The following is a 17693-nucleotide window of genomic DNA, read 5'->3' on the forward strand; positions in this document are numbered from 1 at the left end:
ATGTGGCAGGTTTTGAATCGAGGTGCTTTTAGTCAGGTGATACAACGTGGTTGTTAGTTTTCCTCTGACAGTGAGCAGCCTATAGCTTTATCACATTGTGCTGGTGTTTGTAAACCTGTCACGTTTGTCACAGATGGTTGATGGATGTGAGGATGTTGCTTCAATGATAATTGATTTCTAATTAGCATGTTGATTCTAATGAGAGTCACTTTGAACGTCCTAATCAATTTGGTATCTGAATCTCTTTATGTAGCTTTCAAACTTCCCTCAATTTCTCCATCACTCACAGACAACCACACTGATGATTAGCACAACTGAGCTGTTGTTACTCACAGGAAGCTGTTTCTCCAAACAGTTGCTGAAGCTCTTGGTCTGGTTGGGTTTGAGTTTCTTCAGGGGGATTCGGGTTTCGCCGATGAATTCGTTGTGGCGGAATTTGTCCTCGTCACACACTGAAATCCTAGACGAAAATAACAGATTGACAGTATCAGATCTGGATTGTAGACTTGCCATGAACTACACAGCTAGTTAGGAGAGTTGTTAGAACTCTTTCTTGCCAAGGTTGCCAGTCAGCGCCAGCATTTTTGATCATATTCACAACATTTTCATGGCCTCAGAATATTTTTCTGTATGAAAATGAAATGTCAATATATCAAAATAAATAATAGACACTCCGCTTTTAAAAAAAACAAAATTTTATTCTAGCTTTTTTTTTATCAACACTTGATAAATATTCATTATTTATTTCTGTTTAGAACTGGTTTGGCCCACGTCTAAACCAAAATAAGAAAAAAAACTACTCAGTTCAGAGATATTTGAAGGAGTACGTCCACATATCCAGTCAAGTGCTGAAGGTGGGCACTGCAAACTGATTCCCCACCACCTGTGTTTCATTACATTTTGATAAACACTTTATCTCAGTCAAATACATAGTGTGACCACAACCATTTATTCAGTATATCCCATATATTCCAAATTCATAGCAGAAGCTCCATGGGAGGATTTCGTGCTATATCTCCACTATAGATGTTCATTTGCATTGAGCTTGCTCACTGTGAAATGAGTTTTCTGTGCTATTTGCAGTATCGGCAAGAACCACTTGATATGTGGGGGTAGGAACAAAGGCACAGCTTCTTTTAGTTTTGTACAGGTCAATAATAACATTTGACTGGATACAGATGAGTAATTCACACATGAAAAAGAAACGTTCTGCTGATGTCTCTCATTTACAGCAAGAACAGATGGACAGAATAATAACAAATCCATGTGTTTAAGATGGTGATGAATCGGTGAACAGCAGAAAGAGACAATTGACAACAGCCGGTATTGGAGACGTTGCCGCAGTTCTTCTGGATTTAGTCTGTCTCAGTTTCTTCATGCAATCACAGACGGACTTGATAATTTGTGAGATCACCGTGTGGATCATACCGGCTGTTGTCAGACTCCTTGTGCATACAAAAATCTCAATGGATTCCTACTGAAACACTACAGCAAAATATATAAATAACTTGCTTAAGTGACTTTTGAACAGTACTGTACGTCACTCTCCTGTGCGCGTCTCATATCTGTAAATAGAGAAAAGTTGCTCCATCTGGTTTGATGTGTGAACGGTGTGGGAGGGACATAGGTTAGTCGTCACAACGAGCGAGAAAGGTTGGCACAGAGCCGCTAAATCTCCAAACTCTGGCAAATCACCTGTTTAGAAAAAACGCAGAACAGAGGAGAGTCTGCCGGCAAAAAGAGAATGCGACAGCTCGTAATAAAACAAGAATCAACATTGGCTTGGATTTTCGGAGATGAGGAGAACTAAGGGATTTGAAATGGTGTAAAAGCAACATGTAGATGACATTTTTATTACTCAACACGTGAGTAAGATATTTTATTGAACAGATAAATTGCCATATGTAACTCTCTAACAAAGTTGCGCGGGAATTTATTTTCAAGGAAGTATTGTGTCTATTCATGGGTAAAGCTACAGCAACGTCTTCAGCTAGTCAGCTTGAGATCCTTTCCATCTAAACTGGTTATATCTCTTAAGCCTAGTAATGAATGTTTTATGAGCAGTAGGATGTTCTCTCTCTCTTTTTAGTTATGAGTAAGAACCATATTCATCCGCACAGTCACGCAGAGCCAAAGCACCACCAAAACAATGTTCTTCCGCAAAATGCATGCAGTTTGGTTTTTTAACCACTAAAGGCCCTAAAAGTTACTAATGGCTCGTTTCCACTGAGCGGTACGGAACGGTACGGTACAGTACGGTACGGTTCGGGTCGGTAAACCATGAATCGGCTAGCGTTTCCACTGCCAACAGTACCCTTACTTGATAGGCGTGGCAGCCTATGCCGGAAAGAAGCGATCGACGTCATTTTCGCGCGAAGAAGAAAGCGACAAACAACAATGGATGACATACAGCAGATCTGGTTCTTGCTTCTCGGCATGTTTGTCACAAGAAGCCAAGCGCCGCCGCCGACATTAGGCGTTTCTCAATAGCAAGTACGCAAAGTTTGGACTTGCCAAGTCCAGCTCAGGAGAATGACTCATGAGGACGCGAGTCCGGTAATTCTGCAAATGGAACAGCGCGTTCTTGAAAGCGTCACTAAGCTCGCTCTGCTAACGTTACTCCGGTTATCTCTGTATGTACATTTTAAGCAACAATAAAACGAAATATGTTATAAAATACCACACTGCCTCTTTACGTTTTCATTTAAAGAAATCTTAAACATTATAGCGACACAAATGTGGTTCAGGCAACGCGTATTGATTATATTCACTGCATGTAATGTTAGCCTATTTATAACAAAAAATATATATAACACAACCCTGCCTCTTTTCGTTTAAATTTTTTAAATATTAAACTTATTAATATGGTTCAGGCAATATGTGCATTTGTACTCTGATCATCTTCACTGTAATAAAATAAAAAATTACAAAACTAAACCCTGTCTCTTTTTGTTAAATTTCAGTTTTATCAATAATAGCCATTATAAAAGTACAAGTAAAAAGTACAAGAAGCTATACAATAAGAAATAAAGCAAACAATTCAGTCAAACATACAAAGTCAGCGCTCTAGTCTAACGATACAACGGTAAAGTTAAATAGCCTAAATATAAAGTTATGAAATTTCACTTAGCCCTCAGTTCGGCCAGGGAACAAATTATAGATTCACAAGACCAAATATCGCCCGTTAGGTCTACACAAGACGAATTATATCTCATGTTTAACCACTACTGAGACGTCAGAGTCAGCGGCAAACGTCAGAAAGACCAGCCGAGAAAAGGCTGTTCCAGGCGGGGTACATGAGCGCCGAGTGCCCGGTGATTGCACGGATCTCAAATTTTCATAAATCTTTATAAATAAACCACAGATTTGAGCTTTAAACAACTACATTCTCACCTGAAAAACTCTTAAAATTACATTTCGTGACACAGTAACAGTAGTATTATATTAAACTGTATATAAAAAAAATGGCGCTTCTTATGTTGTCATTCCACTTGTAGCACGCGCAAGTGACGATTCTCTGTCAACCAATCAACGTTCTGCAGTGAGTCTAGCTCCACCTTTAGTACCGTTCCACTGTGCGAGGTACCACAACGGAAGGGTACCCAAAAAGTGGTACGGTATGGTTCGGCATTTTGGTACCATTCACAACTTTTGATAGTGGAAACGCAAATAAATGCGTACCGTTCCGTACCGTACCGTAATGTACCGCTCAGTGGAAACGAGCCAATAGTGTACCTTTAATATAACATATTTTTGCAGAATATCCAAGCTGTTCCATACAATAAGTGGATGATTTATAATTTCAAGCTTAAAAAAGGATACCAAACACACCATAAAAGTACCTTAAAAGTAAATATGAATATTGGTCTTCTGAATCTATATCATTTGAGGGACAGACCAAAATGCAAGTAATTTACTGAAAATACTGTCTTCTGTCTAAGCTCTCAAATCTCATTGAAGCTTTTACACATTCAAAGCTGGCACGTCATGATAAGCACAACAAGAAATTCAGTTTATGCACTGTTTATTCTCTGATGGCTATGTGCCATCTAATAAGTCCTCCTATATGATTCTAAGGAAGGCCTTACTTTTTGGAAAAAAAAAGAAGAAAAACAGGCAGGTTCTACCCAGTCCATTTTCGTCTCTCACAGCAGCAGTACTGATCCAGACAATAAAATCCAGATATATTTTTCACTCTAGACACGTATACTTGTTTCAGTTTCAAGGACTGGCGTAATCCTCATGCTTTACACCTCATAACATGACTCATTCCTTCAACTCCCTCACTAAGAAATATCATAAAACCCCATGAGATAGAAACAGACGAACAAACATACGAGGCACTTCAGGTGAATAGTAACTTGACTACTCTGTAATAGTTTATGATCTAAAAACATTTAAATCTATAGAAAATAGCCCCATCAGTACATCCAGCAATAAAATACATCAAAATGACTAATGCAGAAAGGGTGATTCTAGGATTTCAGCCTGAATGGTAGGGTATTTGGTTGCATTTTATTTTATTATCAGATGAGAAAAGAGGAGCAAGCATCTGAGATCTGTGCTCTGAGCTGAACATTGCCACCCAATAATGGAAGGATAATACTTACTGACCCACACTTGAACGTTTTTAACAACTCAGAGGAGGACTCAAAGTGAAATATCCTCATAATCTTAAAGATTTTTAGGGGGGCTGAGATGAAACACTGAAGCTCTAACAATGCCAAAGATCTAGCAATGAGGACATACACATAATCCTTCCCAATCCACATTATTTCCATTTGTTACCTCGCCACTGCATCAAAAATGAATTCCTGAATGCTTGTTCTATTCCCATCTGGAAGTTAGATGTGTTGTTGTGACACACCATTGCTAAAGCGTTCAGCCTGACTCAGTAGTTCAGCTCTCCAAAGACTTCAGTCATGTTTCAGGTAAACTGGCAATCACACTTTCTTTCCCCTGTTGATAAAAGTCTTGAATGAGGCACGGGGCAGCTGGAGCAGCACTCAGGCATGTCCAAAAGGTCTGCTTAATAAAGCCACTTTTCCCCTGTTATGTTACATGTGGATAGGATTGTTTCCCTAGACGGCATTGCTCTTTATGCTGTTTCTAGAATGGTTTTGTTTTGACTATGGTACGGTGTATGTTTAATGCCAGCTGTCCTCTTGGATAAATGTGCAGGGAGTTCAGGGATTTTTGGTCAATGCAATCACAGTACATTGTGTTTTTCTGTGTGAGCTGGATATATTTGTGCATGGCCTTGAATTTGCAAATATATTTCTGCATAATGTCGGGTAGAAAAGTCAAAATTTGTCAGATGTAAAAGCAATGGTGCTTACAAAAATATATATAAAAAAAATAAAAAAAATAAAAATTAATATATAAATATATAATTGCTGCAATTAATACACAGACACATTGTTGTGATTTTGTTTATTCTCTGTTTTGGGTGAGTTTCAGTTTGGTTTCAAATGTTAGTGTTCTGTTTCTATGGTTTCACATTGATTTGATTATGTGTCACACCTGTTGTTAGTTTCGTTGTTTCATTCACCTGTGTATTTATAACCTTTGTTTTGCTTCAGTTTCTGTCCGTTCTCGTCATGATTAAATTGGTTATTCTGTTCACCGTGTTTTTTTTTGGCAGTGTGCTCTGTTTCTTTTGTGTTTAAATAAATTGGACTGATGCAAGTAAATCCAGCCTTTTATTACGTTTTGTTCTCAACCAACGCTGACACACATACAGTACTGTTCAAAGAACTTTCAATTCAATGAATCCTGAAAAATATTTATCACTGTTTTCACAAAAATATCAAGCAGCAAAATGTTTTACAATATTTTAACAGACAATAAGAATAAATGTTTCTTTAGCACCCAATCAGCATATTAGAACGATTTCTGATTACTGATTTTTTGCTGTATTTCTGATCAAATATATTCACATTTTGAATGTAAAGTAGGAATTCTATACATTTAACTCACTAGAACATTCAAAATCTGCATATATACTAGATTGATAAATTGATATGTTGAAATTGGTTGAACACATTATATGAGTTCTCACTTTCATTCATGAAATAAATTACACTATTCTAATGAGTTAAATATGTTAAATTCCTACTGAAAATATTAGTGGGAAGTAAAATATGAGAGTTCATGAAGATGGGCAAATTATAATGACATCCAAAACATTTTATAGAAATTTAGATCAGGTATATTTTGAGCTAAAAGAACGCTGAGAGGACAATAAATAAACTATGCACATATGTCTTGTGATTTGAGATTGGAAGAGGACAGGGTTCCTGCTGTTAAAAAATATTTTCTAACGGCTTCCTATTGTATTTGTCTTTGTTTTAATGTGCAAAGATAATTCCTGTTCATAAAACAGGAAAAATAAGAGGTGAAGCACATCTAGCTGAATTTAATTGTCTGTAAACATTCCGGCAAATGTGTTTGCAAATATTCTTATATTCTTAAAGCACAAGTGTTAATGGCTTTCTCTGGTATAAAGGCATGAGAAGTGTGCCACTTGTGAGGGTAATTTGGCTTTGAATAGAGCTGTCACTGTCTGAGATGATGTTGGCAATGGAGGTACGCCTTTTCAGATAAATCATATGCTTTCATAGCCACAGGAGGAGTTCACCATAGCCCGCCACTAAAACACCACTTTCATGTTCATCAGCGGCAGATGAAGATCGCCGGCAAATGAGGTGTGGTGAATAATGGGAAAGACCGAATGCTAGAGTGAGATAACACCTCAGAGCTCCATTGTGTGAAAGTGTGAAAGACTGAAGCCTCACATCATGTACATGTCTGACTTTCACTCTATAGAAGAAGCTGTGGGTCTCTAAGTGAAGCTGTCTATAAAGTTTCCCCTGCTCTATGAGATTCTACATACATCTGCATATATTACATTTACTGCTCCTATATTTTTATTTTCCTATATAACTTGACTCCCCAAATCCTCTAAAACAAGGGGTTTTAAACGTTTGTTGCCAAGGATCCCTAAATGAAATCATTGCTTTGTGAGTCACTGCCTTCTTAAATTGCAAAAGCAGTTATAAGCATTCATAAATAAATAATTGTTTGTCATTTATACTGTGCGAGTTATAATATTAGTCTGATATATGACACGTATTTTTAAATGAAATAATTGGCTTTTATATTTCTCAAAGTGTGGGAGCACGGAAGATCAGCAAAAAAAAGTAAGAAAAAAAAAAGCTGTTGCAATAGTGTTTAAGTGCACTCTGCCTTTATAAAGCAACACTGAACACACATCCACTGAATAGTTCTTCTTCAGACCGTGAACAAGCCTGACATAAAAGTTCCTCGCCATAGAAAAGCAGCTCTTCATCGAACGGCATCACAAGCTGCTATTGTGAATGCGCCGCCTTCAGCAAGAAAACGTACAAGAATCTGAGCTTGTGAGGCGACCGCCAACTGAGTTCACTGCAGCCACTGATTATATATTGCTCATACAAAGCATCACTGAAATACTAGCATTTTTTTGTTTATTTAAATTAAAAGTTAAGTTCTGATCTATTATTGTCTCTTTCTGTTATATTTTTCAATGTTTCAATGACATAAAAAAAGTGAAACTATTGCATTGCAGGTGTTTTTCCCTTGCACTTTTTTCAATTTAAAAAAATCTTTCAGTTTTTATTTTTAGTGAAATTATTTAGCGCCTGAATTAAAAAAATTTTTTAAAGGGGGCGTGACCGAAAAAGTCAGAATCACTGCTGTAAAGCAAACTATTAAATTATTATCTGGAAAGTATTTACTTTGCCTTAAGTTGATCTTTTTATTAAAAATGCCAGGTTTTATGTCAGAGCGCTGGCTCAGTATTGGCGCTCACGTGAACAGCATCAGAGACTGACATGGAAGGGAAGTATTTGTTCAATAAAGTTATTTTTTGGGGGGGTTTTGTGCACAAAAGTATTCTCGTCGCTTCACAACATTAAGGTTGAACCACTGTTGTCACGGACTATTTTAACGATGTCTTTACTACCTTTCTGGGCCTTGGAAGTGGAAATAATGTTTCAGTCTATGGGGCGGTCAGAAAGCTCTCTGATTTCATCAAAAATATCTTAATGTGTGTTCCGAAGATGAACGAAGGTCTTACGGGTTTGGAATGACGTGAGGGTGAGTAATTAATGACGGAATACATTTTTTTGGGTGAACTAACCCTTTGTTTACTAAATGAGAACTACATGTTTGCCAAAACAAATTAACGGAAAGTTTATCCTTTGCATGTGTTTTCAAGCACAAGATGATGCGAAATAACTCAATTTGGTACTCGCTCTGTGAGAAGTTTAGTGCACACACATCCAAAGCAAGCGCCCGGAAGGCCAAATCTCAGACAGCGTGAATCCTGAATTCTCAGTTTAGTTTAGTTCTCTTTTGCTGCTTCTTGTGCTTGAATGGACTTGAATTCACACAAAATTATATCAAAATGGGCATCTTGGCGAGTATCCTAGTAAACACAGTCAGTTATGGATTAAGTGAATGTAAACCGTTAAGAAATAAAACACGTGTGTACCAGTGTATTGGATCCATGCAGCTCTTAAAGTGACAGCAGCATAATATTCCTGCTTCGCTGCTGTTTGTTTTAATGTAAATTAAACAACAAAAGACTGCTTGACTGAATAACCTTTGTAACTTTAATAAGGAATAATATATATAAAACATTTGATTACTTTATTCAATTTCTGTAACTGAGAACTACTGTTAGGCCTACCTGAAAAGCACTGTTTATTTAATATCTTTGTTCTGTTGTATTTCTGTTGGCCTCTTGAATATTAAATGGATCCAATCAATGTTCAATGAAGATGATGCAGCAGTGAACTAGCTAGTATACTTTGATGCATGCATTTTTTTACTTTGCAACAGTAATCCATTTTAATAAGTAGCTGTAACACAGTAGCTGTGTTAAAATGGTTAATGGCCAAAAATGTTTATAATAATCATGTGCTAAGACACACACACACACACACACACACACACACACACACACACACACACACACACACACACACACACACACACACACACACACACACACACACACACACACACACACACACACACACACACACACACACACACACACACACACACACACACACACACACACACACACACACACACACACACACACACACACACACAAATTCACATCAGCCACATGTATATTTCAAATAATTTTATTAAAATTTCTTTTTTTATTTACTAAAAAAGATTATTCGAGTATGTTTTACAAGAAAATACTATTTCAGACTTTCTATTTCAAAATTTCATGTTCAATTCAATGTGTTAATTGCCATTCCTTTGTAATAATTTGTGAAAATGGATTCAATTATTTTCAGTGTTAAACCTCTAAACTACTCGCTGGAGCACATTAGGAATTAAAAGAGATTTTGTCCCTTTCTGTTTCTCTTTATGCCCATCTCTTTTCATTTGTACCCTCCATTCAGAATGATCGAGAGCAGACAAGTTTGAGTCAGACATAAGACAACAATTTTATCACTGGGATGTAGGTTACCGTCAGGGCTTTATTGAGGAAATTTAAGGCGCTATAAAGTGCCAGAATGCTGCTTGAGGAAATAATGAAAATGTAGTTTTTATAAACACTACAGGTGAGACGCTGAATATGCCAGTGCTTGGAGTTTATTTACGTGAAGGACAAGAGCGATCCCTAAAGGAACTGCCTATGAGGGAGACTTTTGGTTTCCATGGAAACTGGCTAAGACAGCCTTAAAGAAAAGCAATGGTGAATCATCAGGTGGTTACTCCCAGATCCACATGTCTGCAGACGCACACGCATACGTCTGTACTTCATCTCAAAACCATAAAACTCCTTTAAGGATTTCAGTCAACTTGTCAATATGTCCAGATCATATCAACAACAGACTCCTCTCCCAAAGGAGCTAATTCTCTAAAAACATTAAGCCTTAAATCCTCATCCCAGGCCTAAGTTAAACCTTTCTAAACTGTAAATCACCCAGCGTCACCTCCCTCTAGCTGTGTTGAAAGAACCTGTTACTGCACCGCTTACGAACAGAAATGTGACCTTTGAAGCGCAGACTCTCTGCCTCATTAATTCACTCTGAGTCCAGACAAATCTGGGAGCCACCAAACACAAAGCTGCAATCTCAACGGGAAAAGCCAGCAACTCGCACAATAACTGCCTGCTCTCGCTAACTCTGGCCTGTCTAGACGACTCCATCATGGACTTGGTGTTCAAGTTTTTAGCATCTTGCAGCCTCAGATTTTGCTCAGGAAAGAGAGACTGCAGGTCACATTTTCTTAACTACTATCTATCACCCATCGTTTGGTATAAACCTACAGAGTTTAAGTGTCAATTGTAATAATTTCATTAAAATAAATGCATTGAGAAAGAATAGTTCATATTAAACACAACTCAATAATATAACCAATTTATCCAAAATACTAAATCAACAATATCTCAAAGTAATCAACTGCTTTAATACTTAAAGGCATGGCAGGCAATTTATTCCAGAATTTTTTTTTTGTTATTCGGGTTGAAAGTTTCTTTTCACATCCTGATAACAATCACCAAGTTAAGTGGTCTAAATGTATTTATATGTATATATCTTGTCTGAGGAAGGCTTAGGGCCATAAAATGTTAGTCCAATCATTGCATTCAGTCCGAATGGAATGACACATTGTCCACCATGCCTGTCAACTTATGTATTTGCATACCTCACGCAGACATCACACGTCATCAATGTTTCAATCACTCACTCAATAAAAAAATTATCACATTAAATCATATTGTTTAACTGACAACATTTAGAGGATTACAATTATCCCCATCAGTATTCTATACTATACTATTATTCATGGGCAAGTGAGACAAAAAAGCTCAAACGTGCTGTGTAACACGAGATTGAACCTCATTGGTTCTCACACGCCAAGCAAACGTGCTTGAGCTTCTATTTACCACAACTGATGTGTGCGTTGATGAATGTTTATATGTGAATAAAAGCCTAAATTCAATCTGTTCATCACATAAAGCGATCGTGTCTCTTCAGAAAATTTGGACTAAATCACTCAATTCATGTGGATTAGTTTTACGATTTCTTTATGAACTTATGACGTGTCAAAATTGTAGTTGTGTAGACTGTCAATGAAGTGAAAGAAAACACAGATTTCATCAAAAAGATCTTAATTTGTGTTCTGAAGATGAACGGAAGTCTTACGGGTTTGGAACGACTTGAGGGTGAGTAGCAATGACAGAATTTTCATTTTTGAGTGAACTAACCCTTTAATAGCGTCTTATCTTTTAGTCATATGATAGTCAAATGAAAATGTATGAGATCCAATAAACTGGCATTAAGCTATCTGGTCACAGTTTTGGGACATTAGATAATATTTCTCCTCATTCCAGAGGACATTTCTATATACTGGTGCATATGAGACAGAGACTGATGGTAGGTATATAAATCCTCAGAATAATGACTTCCTTTGCAAGCAGTTTTCTATTGGAAACCTAATCCATATTAAGTAAGAGTTAATCAACACCAAATTGAAATCGGATTCCCATTTAATGCTTTGTCAGCCCATATAAATGGTTCACACTGAAAGACCAAAAACTGCTCTGTCAGTAATCAATGGCCATTTTCTGTACAAGTTGCAAGTGCAGCATTGAAGGGAATGTGTGCAGAATATTAGTTGAATTAACTACACAACATTGTTATTTTAGTTTACTGACATTTATTTCATTAACCATGATAAGATTTAATCAAAATGTTCATTTAATGTGTATAGCTTGCTAGACCTCATTATCTGACACATTAAACCATTTTCTTACATTTGCAACATTTAACTAGAAAGACAATGCCAAGTGGGTTATCTACTCAGGCAACTTGGTTAATCTGCTTTTAATGGATTTGAGGGATATTGTGAGTGTGACACAGCTGTTATGTAATGATACACACAAGTGGAAACTAATGTTCCTCTGTGGTGTAATCTTTACTGCCACTTTGTCTGTGCTATTATCCTAATGCAGCATTTCAATCACCGCACTGGGTTTCAATGCAAACTAAACAATCAAGCTCTGTGAAAAACAACACATGCTACAGTCATGTTTGCGAGGCATTAAATGTCACTCAGAAAGGGCCAATGACATCTCAGCTGGGGTGAAATCACCAGGCAACATCGTGTATAAAGGGGGAGGCCAAAATAACGAACATGACCTGAAAAACTTTCAAATGTTTGCAAAGGTGAGTCATGATAGGTTGATTAGCAGTTAGCACTGAGTCTGAAGACCTCTAGCAATTTCCACTTTGAATTATGATGCAAGACAACAATTTAAATTATGTAAAATGTCTTATACAGATTCACAGTTACATCACTGCATTTGCATTACGGCATTTGTGTTATTAAGGAGGTAGAAAAACAGTGGTAACGTGGAGGAAAACGGCAAGATCCACGAAATAAGAAAACAAATCTTGTGCTTTTGGATGATGGTCTTCATTTTTATAGAATACCATCGTCAAAGACGCACTTTGAAGCTCAACACAAACATATATGGTTGGAAGCCATTAAACAGACATACTGGACTGTTGGAACCTGTGATGATTAGCCTGCGTTTAAAGCATGAATTTGATGTAATCAATAGATCAATACAATATTCACATATCCAGTTCATAGAGGGCATATTGTATTAGCCCTGCTGTTACATCATAACAAAATATTTAAACATATTGTTAGGGATAATCTGAGTTTGTGTTATGTTTGGATGGGTTTTGTATGTTTCAATTCTGTGCCTCAGTTTTCTCTCATTTGTCTGTTTCAGTTAGCCTCCTAGGTTACAAATGGTTTGATTAAGTTGTCACAGGTGTTTCACGTTTCTTTGATTGGTTTGTTCGGTCTATTTAAGCCCAGTGTTTCTTTCAGTTCATTGTCAGTTCTACTTCGCATTTTAAATTGGTTGTTCCTGTTGTTAATAAAATGAAGACTGCTGCATTTAGATCCTTTTTTCATTATTGCAACCAATTTGTGACACCTATAACATTTAAATCTCACCCAATTTACTTTTTTGCAAGTTTATATCTTAAAAATCGGACTTTATAACTCCATTTGTGATTTTATATCACAATTCTGAGAAAAAAGTCAGAATTGAAAGATATAAATCACAATTTGGAGAAAAAAAAGTCAGATTATCAAGTTTATGTCTTGCAATTCTATTTTTCTTCGCAGAATTGTGAGAAATATCCTTGGTAATGCGAGAAAAAAAGCACCAAAAATGGTCCGTTAACTATTTTGGATTGTAAAGTTAGCGTTTCATGCATTCAAAACTATTTTCTTTTTTCCTGGCAACATTTTGTTGGAATTTCTTTTCATATTGACTTCAGTTGTTCACCCCACATTCTAGTAACACCACTGAGGATATTTGAATAGCGTCTGTCTAAACAACAAAATGTTGTAAGTTTCACCACTTGTTTCCAAGGCCAATGCGCATCATTCACCCTACTTTTTACATCCAAAACATATTTAGAGAAAACCAATGGATGCTTTCTATGCCCTGTTTCTGTTGACAAAGAAAATCTAATGGCATGAGCAGCCAGCTAATTTGAGTGATTAGATCCAGATAATTGCTCTGCAGGGTCACATAACGTCCAAGAAATATGATGCAATTTTACAGGATAAAAGCAAACACTGCTTCCTCAATATACTGCCATATTCCTGAGTGCTGATACACTGACGCAGGAACAGAGAGGTTTCATGAAGACTCCAGAAACCAGATCTAAACATGATGTAAGCTTTCAGTTTTAGAGGACAGCGTGAGAAGGAAATTTCAACCTCCTTCACTGGTCCTTCAACTGGAGGCTTTTAATTTTTATGAATGCCATAACACCCCACTAGACTCTATAGCAGCGATCCAAGAATCACTGAAGGCAAATGGTTGTTCTGCTTGTAATTAGGTCTCAGGCTCAGCACTACATGGGGCTTGGAGTGGACCTGACCCAACCAATTACAACTGGATCATGGGAATCATGTACATATTCTTTATTTTTTCTTATTAAAGTAGGACCTTAGGTCAGTCACCACTGACATTTTTGAAAAGCCCTCATTAAACTTAAGTTGATTTGCTTCGCGTGCCACTTTCTCTGATATCCTTTTCTTTTTATTCCACCTATACGTCATGGGAATGAACCTAAAGTTTTTTTTTCTCTCAATTTGTAGCAAATATGTAGGTTACACTTTATTTCGATGGTCCACTTTAGACATTCTACTAGTTATAAGTAACTTTGCAGCTACATGTCAGCTAACTCTCAGAGTATTAATAGACGGTAGTAGACTGATAGGTTAGGGTTAATAGAATAAGTTGACATTCTTGCAAAGTTACTTATAGTCAGTAGAATGTCTTTTGGTGGAGCATCAAAATAAAGTGTAACAAAACAAAATAATGAACTTAATACAAATAAGTTGAGCGTTCAGACACAATTGTCTAATTGTAGAGTTTTGCAGAGGCCTTGACATATCAAATTCACAGTAAGTAATGAATGTATAGATTGTGATTGGATACCTGAGTGTTTTGCGAACCATATCTTCATCTGTTATTCCATAATACGTCAGGGTCTCACTCCAGACAGGGTTGAGTGTGTTGCGTAGGGTCTTGGTGCGGAGCTTATTGGCCTAGAAGAAATGATAGATTTGCTTGTAGATTAGTGGTTGTGTTCACTGGCACTCTTTAGTCTTTATTCTTAGCACAAGCTAAGAATATACCAGACCTTCCCTTTCACCATGTCAGGCAAATCAGGGGTTTAAACTCTGTATTTAAACATGCGCCAAGTTTTGGTAACAAGGTTGCAAAATGGCAAATCACTCTTAAAATTAATGGTAAATAAAACAGCTCATATAACATTTAGTTATCAGTTTGACTCTCCAAGACTTACAGCTTTCCAAGTATTTTATGAAGCTTGAGCACCTTCTTGAACCATTTATTGAAAAAGGAGAAGAAAAGAGTGTCAGGCACTATGCTGTTCTGTGTTCATGGAAAAATGATTAAAGCAGGTGTGATTAACGCCTAAGTCTTTGTTTCATCTAGCATATCTGTGAGGTGTTTCCTAATCCTAATGGGGTAACTCTGATATCCTATCCGATTCGATTACTCTGTAACCCTGTGAAGGAGAGTTCAGCTCTACTGTAGGACATATGATCCATAAAGAAGGAGGATGACTTACAGGAGTCTTATGTTGTCAGTAGTTAAGTGGATTGTTGGCAAGATGAGCAAGGAGGGTACAGGTCAAAAACAGATCATAATGAGATGCATGATGGTAATTTGTAGCACACAGAGGTTGGTCAGTGACAAGGAAAAACTTAATTTAGATCTTAAGGTAGTGTTTGTTTCTAGAAGTACGTTTATGGAAAAAAATAAGATTTTAACGATTTTTAACGATCTAAGCGCATGGTCTAAAGTGCAAGTGCAAGTTTGGGCGTAACATGCAAAAAAACAAACAAAGTCTCATCTCCAATTCCCTTTAAAAGCCAGTTGCGCTTGTGCCATGACGGATTCGCTATTTACATATCGGAATTTGCATGTGGAAAAACTGAACGCTTTTCTAGTGAGGAATCGGATCTGCTCATGCGAGAGGTTAAAGCGCGTGAGCAGACTATCTACGGGACAAAGTGTACACGCGTTGTGCACCCGCCTATTACATTACTAACTAAAATAAAAATAAAAATACTGTTTCATTGACTTTAGACCATGTTTTGACGGTCAATGGCGCAGTTTATTTCAGTTGCCTCAAAATAGCAACGCGCCTGAACACAAATCGTTTTTTCAGACCAGCACGCCCATGGGCGAACAGATAGGCACAAATGCATTTGCTATTTAAACAACAGGACGTGAAAATGATAACTGCGTCAGGCTGAAACTAGCAGAAAAAACTTGCGTGACGCCTGGCGCCGCATTGCACCGGGTGTATGATAGGGCCCATTCAATTAAATGCCTCAGACTCAAGAGACCGAAGTAACTTCAGCCGTCCGCATTCTGCCCCGTAATTTTTGTCATCAGAAGGGTCCATGCCCAATTTTTGTCAGCACAGATGATGCAAGTAAGGTGAATGTTGAGACAGAAATGGCAATACGCAGAGTTGTCGTGTACTTGAAGTTAATCGCAGAAGAGTGCAATGAAAACCTCCCCGAATGAAACAAAAAGCAGCATATCCTTCTCTATTGTTTTTGTTTTGTTTTCCTTATTACAGTATAAACTTTGCATGCAATGGCGGATCTGCTACTTTTCTTCCTCTATCCTTCCGAGCGAATGTCCTGTAAATGGTCTGATGTCTGGTAAAATATAAAAAAGTATCTATCCATCCATCAATCAAAATTTTAGGAATTTCAATTGTAAACACAAACAGACACCTCCAGCAATTTACCTTACATCTGATGTAATTTCAAATGCAATTTTAACTATATGGACGTTGAACAGTGATAGACAGTACCTCATTTAACATTGTCTGTTTTAACATGTTTTAAAGACTGTATTGATAATCAGAATCTTCATTATAACAACTATTGACATATTACCATAAAGCTGTGGTTCTCAACCTTTTTTTAGCATTTTAATTAATTTAGATTATTATTATTTTATTGATAATAATATACATTTAAATTTTATTATATATTAATCAGAAAAATTTTACGTAACCCTGTGATCCCTTTGGAGGTTTGCAGAGATCTTTCAAGGGGTCAATGGGTCAAGGCCCCCTGGTTGAGAACCACTGCCTTAAAACATACAAACAATATAACTACAAGCCTCTTTGGAAAGTATAAAACAATGCATCTCCATGTGGTGAGCAGGCACATACCTTACTAGCTCCAGGCAGCAGGTGCAGCTTAACATAGGGATCTGACAACCCATTGTGATCCATTGGTTTGAGTCCCTGAGAGACAGGGAGAAAAAAAAGAGAAAGTGTGACTTATGAAAAACAACCACTTTCAGACATCCTGTGAAGTCAACAGCATAAATCACCATGTCAGCCTGACAGATTCCACAGGTTTTAGATATCCAATTCATGTCGAACTCTTGCTTTTTCTAACAAGACGTAGCGTTTCAAATCCAGCCAAATAAGCTAATTAGAAATGCTGGAGGTGATGTCGTGCCATGACAGCAGAGCACTCTCCTGCAGCTCTTAGCTTTCTATTAACATGCAGTTTAGAAATGGCAAAAAGCTCAAGCAATTTGGTGGACACGGCATAAAAAGCCCAATCACTGCAGTAATATCAGACATGCAATCATCCAAAATTTGATTTGAGCAATTGTGTTGGTGCCAATAATAATAATAAAAGATGCTGTATTTTTACATAAAGTTATGCTTTCTGAAATTTTGTTTATAATCAGCTCTCATAAGATTCAACCCGAGAGTATGTTTTTTTTTTAATAGCTATTTAAACAGCCTTGGGGTCTCTGAAGATCCACATTAACATTTAAGGTTATGAATTAACTATTAAGTCGCAAAGGATTTAGAGTAAATATCAATACAAAGCTAGACAACACTGTCTGCTGTCAGAGAGTATGTAAGGGCAAACATTGATCTTATTGAAAACCTCTGCAACACCTGACACCCATCATCTCCTCTGCTTTATTGCTTAATTACTGTCTTTGTAGTGGGATTCAGTGAGGTAGCATTGGACTTTGGATGCGTAGGGCTGTGTAGTTCTTG

General features: G+C 37.1%; 1 protein-coding gene across 3 annotated transcripts in view; it reads right to left on the minus strand.

The window, feature by feature from the left end:
• doc2b (double C2-like domains, beta) overlaps positions 1-17693 on the minus strand; it is a 241731-nt gene that overhangs the window by 11909 nt on the left and 212129 nt on the right. For all 3 annotated transcript variants that reach the window (XM_082170723.1, XM_082170722.1, XM_082170724.1), the window contains 3 exons: positions 16839-16913; positions 14552-14661; positions 334-460 (listed from right to left, as the gene is read on the minus strand). In XM_082170723.1, the coding sequence (XP_082026849.1) occupies positions 334-460; positions 14552-14661; positions 16839-16913 (312 nt within the window). The remainder of the gene's footprint in view (positions 1-333; positions 461-14551; positions 14662-16838; positions 16914-17693) is intronic.

The sequence above is a fragment of the Leuciscus leuciscus genome, assembly GCF_965113295.1.
Source record: "Leuciscus leuciscus genome assembly, chromosome: 5".
Taxonomy (NCBI): domain Eukaryota; kingdom Metazoa; phylum Chordata; class Actinopteri; order Cypriniformes; family Leuciscidae; genus Leuciscus; species Leuciscus leuciscus.